Below are 10039 nucleotides of genomic sequence, written 5' to 3' on the forward strand. Positions count from 1 at the left end.
ACAAGCGCATGCTTGAAGGACACTCCTAAATTGGATTTTGTGCCACCCTGTGTACGTGCTTAACCTTTAAGTGTTTTGCTAGAGACGCCCACCACCCAACTCTTCGCTGCTTCGGAAAAGTACTCGATGGCTATGCTTGGCCAGCGGGTCCGGGCCAACCCGGCATCGCTTCGCGCGGCGTCTCATGAGGTCAAGCCCATCGTGGCTGGTGAGCGAGTGAGGTCTTCGGTTTGGGTTGCATCACTCCGAGACCGGGGGGCCCCGCGAGCTCCAGCGGCGGGTTTTTGCGCACAACCCGCAGTCTGGGGCCACAACATGTATCACTGGCTCCGTATAAGGGGCCGCATTTCCCAATGGAGGCGCTCCGTCGACGCGCTTTCGTCAGCGACAACGCTCTGAGCCACCAGAAGCTAGCGGCCCTTCTGCAGACTGCTGCAGGGCGCAGCAAGTCTCCGGGCCTATACTGATGGCGCATACTCATTATCCGGCTGGTAGTGCTTCGGGCTCGGCATGCGACGAATGGCCGCATGTGGCTCTCCGCCGGCACCGCGGAATGCGGCTGAGCCGATCCGCATGTGTATAGGCGTCTGCAAATAGGCAATTGGATTGAAGGCGCCGGAGCCTGCGATGGTTCCGGGTATTCTCAGTCGGGGCCTGTAACCTCCCCGACCAAACGCGTGGACGTTTGACCGTCACGCAACTGGACCTGCGCCGCTTGGCAACTGATATAACGCCATCGTGCCCCTGTCAAAACGCGCAGGCCCGGTGCGCAGCCAGGTGCGGCGCAGTGGCGCGGCCGTGGCGGTGCGGGCCACGTACCAGCCCCCGCCCGGCTCCACCGTCAACGGCGCGCCCACCACCAGCCGCCCGGGCGTCAGCGGCGTGCCCGCCATCTTCACCAACATTGAGTCCATGATCCAGGTGAGTGCATGTGCATGTGCGCGGGCACGGCTGGTGCCTGGCTGTATGCCTTGGCCTCTGCAACAAACCTTCCCGCTCCAGCTCCCACACAACCGCCATACGCCTGCCGCCCTGCCTCACCTCCCTTCCTCTCCTCACCACCCTGCCCGGCAGCAAACCTTCAACAGCACTCAGCCCGGCCAGCGCAACGACTGGCGCGAGGTGGAGGGCTGCTACGTGCTGTTCCCGCCCAGCGGCCGCACGCCCTCCGCCGTGGCGCACTTCCTGGGAGAGGCCTTTGTGGGCGCCGCGCCGCAGGTGTGGGCGCAGGGGGCGGGTTGGCTACCTGGGTCGCGTAGAGTGGCAGGGGGCGCTCACACAGGGCGGAGGGCGGTGTGGAACAAGAGGGGCTGCGTGTCTGCATGCCTGCGTGGGTATGCAGATGGGTGGGTGGAGTTGAAGGCACACGCGACGAGGGTTGAGGTCGGCCTGTCCGCGGGGCAGCTCTACACGGGCCCCGACTTGCCTTGCTCCTTGCCTTCATACCTGCCTACCGCTGCCTGCTCGTGCTGCCGCCTGCCCGCTCTAACGCTATCTTGATCACGTGCCGCCCCCGCCCCCCCCCCCCCCAGATGGCCTACCGGCTGTTCCTGGAGGCGCTGGCCAACCGCGACATCCTGGTCATCGCCACGCCCTACAGGTGGGGGTGTGGCAGGGCGGGGGCCCGGACTGGCAATGATGCTCCTGGCTCTCCTGTGCACCGCTGGCATCGTCGGTCCTCGAAACGCCCTTCCCTGCCTGCCTGAGCCGCCCAACTCCAACCCCAACCCCCGCAGCACTTCGTTTGACCACCTGCGCATCGCGGACGAGGCGCAGTTCCGCTTCGACCGCGCGGTGCGGGCTCTGGGCCCCGCCACCGCCACGCTGCCCACCTACGGCGTGGGCCACGGCCTGGGCTCGCTCATCCAGCTGCTCATCTGCGCGCGATACGCAGTGCAGGTACAAATGAGGGGACGGGCGGCAGGGGCATTGCTGATGGGGAGGGGACGCGGGTACGGGGTGCGCCAGGGAATTGCGATAGGGCCTGTGGGCCGTGGCAAGCCCCCATGCGCCCGTGGGGACTGACATCTCGATGCGCCACTCTGGCCCGCACCCCCTGCCTTTTTACCTGCCCCCCGCGCCCCCTCCCCTGTCCTGCCCCGCCCCCCCCCTCAGCGCGCCGGCAACGTGCTGATGTGCTACAACAACCGCCCCGCCGCCGACACCATCCCGCTGCTGAGCCCGCTCATCGTGCCCAGCGCGCGGGTGCTGGGGCCCATCATCAACCAGATCGCCGCCTCGCCCGTGCGCACCACCGTGGAGGTGAGGCAGGCCGGCAGGAAGCGGGCCTGAAGCAGGGCAGGGAAGGGGCAGAGGACAAGGCCGGCAAGGGGCAGTGGGGTGCACAGCTCAAGGCATCAATCCTCCTAACCGTCCGTCTCGCCCGCCTCCCTGCCGCCCGCCTCACCGCCTCCGCAGTCCATCAGCGAGACGGTCAAGGGCCTGAGCCCCAGCCTGGTGCGGCAGGTGCTGCCGCTGCTGGAGCAGCTGGCGCCGCTGTACCTGGACGCGGCGGCGGGCAAGGCCGAGTTCCTGCCCACGCCCGAGGAGACGCGCATGCTGGTGCGCACCTACTACGGCGTCAGCCGCAACATGCTGCTGCGCTTCAAGGACGACTCGCTGGACGACACCAACAACCTGGTGCAGCTGCTGCAGGTAGGGGGCGCGTGCGCGCGTGTGTGCGTATGGGGATAGCACTTGAACTTGGTTGCACAACACGTGCGGACTTGCGCGGTACCCGGTTGCAGTGTCTTGCCCCTTCCTTGGTTCTGCTTCTCTAGCCGCGCCGCGCCCGGCCTGCACTCATGCGCTCCCCACCCTTGCCCCACCCCATCCCATCCCCACCCGCCCTGCCACCCCCCAGGGCTCCTCCTCTGTGGGCGAGGTGCTGGACCTGACTGTGCGCACGCTGCCGGGCGACCACCTGCGGCCGCTGCACCAGGCCTTTGTGGACCTGCCGCCCGACCTGGCGCGCCTGGCCGCAGGGGCCGTGGAGTCCACCGGCGGCGCGCTGGGCCGCCTGGCCACTGTGGCGGGGCAGCTGGGCGTGTCGGCGGCCACTGCGCCGCTGGAGGAGCTCAGCCGCGGCGTGGTGGGCGTGAGCGGCATGCTGGGCGGCCAGGTGGGCGGCCCGCTGACGGACTCCATGCAGGGCCTGGCGGACGAGGTGGCGGCGTGGATGGGCTCGGGCGCGGTGGCCATGAGCGGCACCCGCGCGCTGCCCGCCTCCTCGCTGGGCGCCAACGGCAACGGCGGCGGCGGCTACGGCTACGGCGGCTACAACTCCAGCGGCGTGCCCAACAGCTTCAACTCGTCCTCGCCCTCGGGGCTGTGAGGCCGCCCCGGTAGCAGCGGCGGCGGCAGCAGCAGCAGTGCGGGAGCGCGAGAGAGAGGCAGGTGATGGCAGGACTGACTGGGCACTGAGCGCGGCTGAAGAGGAGAAGCGGCTTGGGGAGCTGGCGGTCTCAATAGGCAGGGAAGAGGGAGTCGTAGGGGGGAAGGGTATTGCAGGGGGAGCTTGGGGCGGGACTGGCGTGTTCGTGCACTGAAACACGCGTTTGTACTGTGTCGTGTGTCGTGACCGGTGGTCTTGCGTGTCCCTATTTGTGTGCGGGTGCTCTGAGGCCGTGCGGGCACTTTGCTGCCGAGTGTGCGCTGGAGGCCCGGGGGGGGAGTGCGGCGGCGGCGGCGGCGGCAGGGACCGCAGACTGCTGGAGGCTGGTGGACTGCAGACTGTGAGAGTGAGGCGAGAGGTGTGACGGCAATGGTGTCCCCGACTTCCGTACTGCGGCGTGACGGGAAGGCAGAATGTTCCCCATCCTGACCCTTGAATACATGTGTGCGACATTGCCCATGTGTCGGCCCTGCGTGAAGGGGTCGGGCGCGCGATTGATTGACGTTACATGCATCACCATGGATGCGTGTGCATCTGCGTGTGTACGTGAGAAGCTGTTGCTGCGTGGCGGCTGTAATGGTGACTACGCAGTAAAGATTATTTCAAATGGGTATACCGTAGTGTAGGGGCCGCGGGCGTGCGCCTGCAAGTCTCATGCCGCTTCATCGGCACTAATAAATGTTGGTCGGTGCTTGCCTTCATGCCGGGCGGTCGGGAGCATTCCCGGCGGCTTCGAGTGGTGGAGGGCCGTGCCCGCAGCCTTTGATGGGAGCTCTCTTTCTTTTCAAGATTATTTTTGATGCTCGATGCTCTTACTCTTTCATCTGCGAGATTCTGTAAACGTCAATGTCTGCCCCTCTCCAAACCACCTCTCCACACTCGACACTGCGTCAAGCTACCTATGACACATAGTTGACCCCACTCAGCCTCTTTGACCCGGAGCCCGGGGTTCGTGGTGTGCGTCAAGGCCGACACGGCGGACAGCGGGACAGGGCGTCAATTGGGTGAAGCACAGACCACGAGGCCGAATGGATTGTCCTTCGCCTTGCATACGGAGACGTTTGTGTTCTGCCCAGTCTGTCCGGGTCTGCCTGCGCAGTCCTCTTCAGGAGGCGGCAGAGCAAGGGAGGGGCGCCGAGCTCGCACATGTTCCGTGGTTCCTCATCCCCCGCCTCGCCTCGTCTTGTCTTGCCGTCCTGTCTGGTGTCTGGCGCGTAGCTAGCAGGTGGGGCAGGCTAGGCCACGTGGAGGGGCGCCGCCCAAGCAGAGGCGCCAGCGCGCAGGTTGAGACCCGCCGGTGTCTGGTTTGCGGTCTTTGCTGGCGCGCATAGCGTGGCACGGTGTGCCGCTGGATTGATTGCGGTTTGGTTTGTTGCCTGTTGTGCTTGTGCTTGACAACGGAACGTGGCTGGACACATGGCGGGCGGTGCCTGTGCGAACTGACCCCGGCTGTGTCCGGGAGATGAGGTTGACGCTTGCAGCCTCAGACTAGAGACGTGACGTGGGCTCACTCCACTAGGCTCCACTTTTCCCTTGCGAGAGGAACCACAATCTTGTCAAGGGCTGAGGTGATGTTGGTGGCGGTGGTGATGGGGTGTACAACAGAGCGCCAGCAGGACGTCCAGTTCGGACCGGTGGGTTTTGTGCACCGACAACAGCTCTTTAGGATCGTTGAGTTTATATGGTTACCGCAAATGCCGGCCACCACGAAAGAGCAGCCCGGCTGGTATACGCCGAAGCGCCTTCTCGCTCTTTTTTGCGTCCAGCTCCTACTCACCTGGTTGGACCTGGGCATTTTCGCGAGTAATTATGGTGCGTTGCAAACATCGGCGGGAAGTGTGGAGCAAGATCAACTGCAGTTGAATTTATTCCCGCGTTCTCACGGGGTTCGCGCCTAGCTTTTGGGGCACCGCGAGACGCTAAGACTCTGCTGAAAACTCAAATTGTTTACCGGGGCCACAAGGACGGTCAGGGCGGTTTGACTCGCGCACACCCACCTACAGCCTCCCCGCGGCCCGGCAGCGATCTGCACAGCCCGGTTCCACGCCTGAACCCCGCCGTCTGCTTGCCTCCATCCGCCCCGCCGCCGCGCAGTCACGGGCGATGATGACTCGGGCCAGCCGCAGGGCGTCAAGGCGGAGTTCGGGCTGAGCGGCTTCCAGCTGGGGCTGCTGCCGGCGCTGTACGCGGTGGGGCTGGTGGTGGCGGGCTTCGGCTTCGCGGCTGCGGCCCGGCGCGCCAACGCCCTCCGGCTCATGGGCCTGGGCATGGCGGTGTGGGCGGCGGGCGCGGCGCTGACGGGCGCCGCACGCAGCTACGGCGCACTGGTGGTGGCCAGGACCCTCGTGGGATGCGGTGCGTGTGCGCGTGTGGGTGCGGTTGAGTGTGGGTGCGAGTGTGAGTGGGTGCGGGTGTGGGTGCGGGTGCGGGTGTGGCTGGCAGCCTGCGACCCAGCCAGGCCGCGCCCACCTCCGGCTCCACGTGCCTGCTAGGCTGTCCCCACGTCTTTTGCCTCACTGCCACTGCCACTGCCCAACCCCCTACCTACTGCCACTGCCACTGCCACTGCCACTGGCGCCCCCCCTTACCTACTGCCACCTGCCACCACCTGCAGGCGAGGCCCCGCTGCTGACCCTGACCTTCACGTTCGTGGACGACGTGGCGCCGCCCGCCGCCAAGACCCTGTGGTTCGGGGTGCTGGGCGTGTTCCCCACACTGGGCGTGGCGGCGGGATTCGTGGCGGCCGAGCCCCTGGTGGCGGGGCTGGGCGGCTGGCGGGGGCCCTTCTACCTCGAGGTGCGTGTGGGGGCGTGTGTGGGTAGGGTGGGTAGGGGGGGTATGTGCCCGGGCGCAATATCATCAGAAAGCCCAGGGGGGGTGGGAGGGGCCGGCCGAGGAGCTGGGGAGAGCGCGCGGTGTGTGTCTGGAAAGACGAGGGCAAGCGGTCAAAGTAGCGGGGAAGAATATGCCTGTGTTTGTGTGTAAGTACGATTCGCGCGACTACTCGGGACAGCCCGTGACAACGTGCTCACGGCGTCATCGGCACACACGCACACGCACGCACGCACATGCGCGCAGGCTGGGCTGGCTGTGCCGCTGGTGCTGTTCTGCCTGCTCATGCCGCCCGTGCATCTGGAACTGGAGGAGGGGGAGGAGGGGGAGGAGGGGAAGGAGGGGGAGGGCGGCATTGGGGGAGCGGCGGCAGCAGAGGCGGTGACGCCCGGCAGGGCCGCAAGCCGAGTCGGCAGTGCAGGCGCAGGTGCAGGCGGGGGCGGGGGCGGGGGCGGGGGCGGGAGAGAGGGGTCTGGAGGTGACGGCGGAGGAGGCGGAGGCGGAGGCGGAGGCAGCTACCGCCCGCTAGACGGCGGGCCACCAGCTGCGTCGTTGGCGTCGGCGTCGGCTGCTGCCGCTGGCGCTGTCAGCCCGAGTGACTGCGACCCCCACCACGGTGCACTGCTGCGGCACCGGCTTTCGGCCCTGGATGTCACGCACGGGACAGCAGCAGCAGGGGCGGCAGGCAGCGGCGGTGGCGGCGGTGGCGGCGGCAGAGGGATGGGTGACGGCGACATGCGCACTCCGCTGACGGCGGGTCTGGAGCTGTCGTCCTCAGACGCCGCTCGCGCCCCGGCCTCAGGGCCACACCCAGCCGCCTCGTCACCCGGCCACAGCCGCCGCCGCAGCGCCCGCACGCCGCCGCCGCAACCCCCGCTGCACCCGTCGCCGGCCAGGTCTGCTGCTGCCGGTGGCGGCACTGCCGGCAGCCCCAGCACAGCGCTGTCGCCGCATGCGCCGCTGGCCCTGGGCGCCTACGTGCCGCCCCACCCGCACCCGCACCCAGGGGCGCACCCGCACTCAGCAGCGAACCCAGGGGCGGACCCAGGGGCGGCTGCGGCGGCGGCGGCTGCGGCTGGAATCGACGTGGCGGACAACGGGGTGGCGTACGAGCCGGACGCAGGGCGGCCCGGCGTCAGCGGCAGGAGCGGCGGCCAGGCCGGGGCGAGGGGGGCGGGCGGCGGCGAGCGGCGCGGGCTGGCGGCGGCGGGTGCGTGGCTGCGGGGCTCCTGCGCCGACTGCGGGGCGCTGCTGGCGCACCCGGCGGCGTGCCTGAACAACTTGGGCTACGCGCCGGTGCAGTGGGTGCTGGGCATGCTCACGTTCTGGTGCGCAGGCGTGCGGGCGTGTGGCGGGCGTCGGGGGCAGGAGCCGTCTATTTTTTTTACAGAGCAGGAGCATGCTCAGGTGTTTCGGTGACCCTGGCAAGGCAAGGCCAGGATCGAGGGCACTTGCAACTGTAGTGTGTCTAGAGTGCAGGGTACGCGGGAGGTACACGTGCTGTGCCTTGGATGCCTGGGTTGTGCCTTGCCCTACCTGCGTGCGACCGCCCGCGCCCGCGCCACATGCCCCCTTCCACCCTGACACTCCCTGCCTCCCTGCCGCCGCCTGGCGCCTGCCGCCTGCTGCCTCCTGCCTGCCGCCTCAGCCTGAGCGGCTCGGGTCCGGAGCTGGTGCTGGGCGCCATCACGGTGGTGTCGGGCGTGGTGGGCACACTGGCGGGAGGTGGGCACCGGGGGGGGGGGGGGAGGGAGAGGGGAGGGGAGGGGAGCAGCAGCATGGCAGCAGTGGGACTTGATGACAAGCACCGGGGGAGGGGGTGGGAGGGGGCGACAGAAGGCCGCAGACGTGGGCGTTATTAGGTCCTTCTGCCCGACGCCCCCTCTGCCAGCACTACCCCACGTCCCAGCCCACACCCCCACACGGCCACACCCCGATACTGCTCCGCCCCTCCCGCTCACCCCCGCCACCGCCAGGCTGGGCTCTGGACCGCGCCGGCTCCTCCCTGCGCAACGGCTTTGCGCTGCAGGCCGCCACCACCGCCGCGGCGCTGCTGCTGCTGGAGGTGGCCTTCCTGGCCGTGTACAGCTACCCGCGTGAGCGCCGCGGCAATAGATGGGGAGGAGGGGTAGCAGGGGCAGGGGCAGGGGCAGGGGCAGGGGCAGGGGCAGGGGCAGGGGCAGGGGCAGGGGCAGGGGCAGGGGCAGGGGCAGGGGCAGGGGCAGGGGCAGGGGCAGGGGCAGGGGCAGAGGCAGGGGCAGGGGCAGGGGCAGGGGCAGGGGCAGGGGCAGGGGCAGGGGCAGGGGCAAGGGCAGGCAGAGGTAGGCCTGGTGGAGTGCACAACAGGTGGGGTGGGGCGTATGTATGTGTGGTGAGGGCAAGGGGGTTGTGTGTCCAGAGGGCACCTGCGGCATGCCAGGCCTCTTGCACGCAGTCGAGTCTTCCCCACCTCCTCACCAGCCTCCCCCGCCTCCCCCGCCCGCCCCCTCCATCCTCCCGCCTCCTGCCCCCTGCAGTGTTCTGTGTGCTGCTGGCTCTGGGGCTGCTGTGCCTGTTCATGTCGCAGGCGCCCTCCTACGCGCTGTCCATGTGGTGTGTGCCGCTGCACCTCAGGCCGCTGTCGCAGGTGAGGACAGCAGGGCGGGGGGGGGGGGCGGGCGGCGCAGACTGGTGGGTGGGTGGGCTGCTGCTGCGCCCTCCTGCCCCGCTCCCCTCCCCTCACCTCGCCCCTCCTCCCCCTCCTTCCCCCAGGCCGCCATCATCCTGCTGCAGCACCTGCTGGGCGACGTGCCCTCCCCGCCCGTGGCCGGCGGCCTGCACGACGCCACTGGCAGCTGGCGCACCGCACTGGCCGCCGCCACCAGCTACCTGGGGGCGGCGGTGGCGCTGTTCGGCGCGGGGGCGGCGCTGGCGGCGGCGGGGCGGGCGGCGGACTTCAGGCGGGAGCTGGCGGTGGAGGGAGAGGGAGGGAGCGGGCGGGGGGAAGGGAGGGAGAGGGAGGGGGGTAGAGCGGGCGGGCAGGCGGGGGAGTGGGTGGTGCTGGAGATGCCGCAAGGGCAGCAGTCGCCGCGGGCCCGCAGCGCGCGGCGAGGATACGGCGATAGCGATGCCTGATGTTGCCTTAGCCCCCACGTATGTAGTTTGTGTTGACCAGCTTCCAGCGACGTACCCATGTCCCATGTTTGCAGACATTGGTGTCAGAGACAGAACTGTCAACAGCTGGGGGGACGACGTCCCGCAGCCCACATGCGACCCATGACCGCATGACGACCCTGTCTTAAGCGCTTGTCGGATTGCGACACTCGTGTTGACCGCTGACGATGGCACTACATGCTATCCCTGAGTTAGTCCGAGGTTCAAGATGGCCATTGGCGGGTGATGAGGTGTGGCGTAGGGCGTTTGTGGGCGTGGGGCGTCAGGTGCGTCCGATGGTGTGCCCGAGTGCCTGAGGCCGGACCTGCGGCACGGCCGCACGTCGTGGCTCAGAAATGTCGGCCTGATGCACACCCTGCGGCAGCACCGCATGTGCAGCAGGGCAGGTTCAAAGGCGAATGTCTGCCCCGTCAATCGACTCGTGAAATCGTGTCTCGCTCCGGCTCTGATTCTGACCCGCCGCCTACTGCGATCAACAGGCCTTACTGCAACTGTGACAGCGTCTCCGGCCTGTACGGTAGTACGTCATGAGCTTTGCCAGAGATAGTCTAAGCTCAAAGATGGCTGTTGGTAATGAGGTGTGGTGTACACCCCGCCACTGACCACAATGGGTCACGAACACAAATGGCGAAGGCGGTCCCGTCACTGGATGGCGGTCTC

General features: G+C 68.1%; 2 protein-coding genes across 2 annotated transcripts; both read left to right on the forward strand.

The window, feature by feature from the left end:
• The first annotated feature begins 33 nt into the window (after positions 1-33).
• On the forward strand, positions 34-4246 carry CHLRE_01g000900v5 (uncharacterized protein). Its single transcript, XM_043058084.1, has 8 exons — positions 34-208; positions 761-921; positions 1075-1218; positions 1533-1600; positions 1737-1899; positions 2116-2262; positions 2419-2655; positions 2864-4246. The coding sequence occupies exons 1-8, from the start codon at positions 133-135 to the stop codon at positions 3332-3334; spliced, it is 1467 nt and encodes a 488-aa protein (XP_042927998.1). The 5' UTR covers positions 34-132; the 3' UTR covers positions 3335-4246.
• A 697-nt stretch (positions 4247-4943) lies between these two features.
• On the forward strand, positions 4944-10025 carry CHLRE_01g000950v5 (uncharacterized protein). The gene is made up of 8 exons (XM_043058085.1): positions 4944-5206; positions 5489-5749; positions 6009-6190; positions 6473-7554; positions 7875-7951; positions 8203-8322; positions 8743-8852; positions 8978-10025. The coding sequence occupies exons 1-8, from the start codon at positions 5089-5091 to the stop codon at positions 9338-9340; spliced, it is 2313 nt and encodes a 770-aa protein (XP_042927999.1). The 5' UTR covers positions 4944-5088; the 3' UTR covers positions 9341-10025.
• Positions 10026-10039: the final 14 nt, after the last annotated feature.

Source organism: Chlamydomonas reinhardtii, chromosome 1 (assembly GCF_000002595.2).
Source record: "Chlamydomonas reinhardtii strain CC-503 cw92 mt+ chromosome 1, whole genome shotgun sequence".
NCBI classification, from domain to species: Eukaryota; Viridiplantae; Chlorophyta; class Chlorophyceae; order Chlamydomonadales; family Chlamydomonadaceae; genus Chlamydomonas; species Chlamydomonas reinhardtii.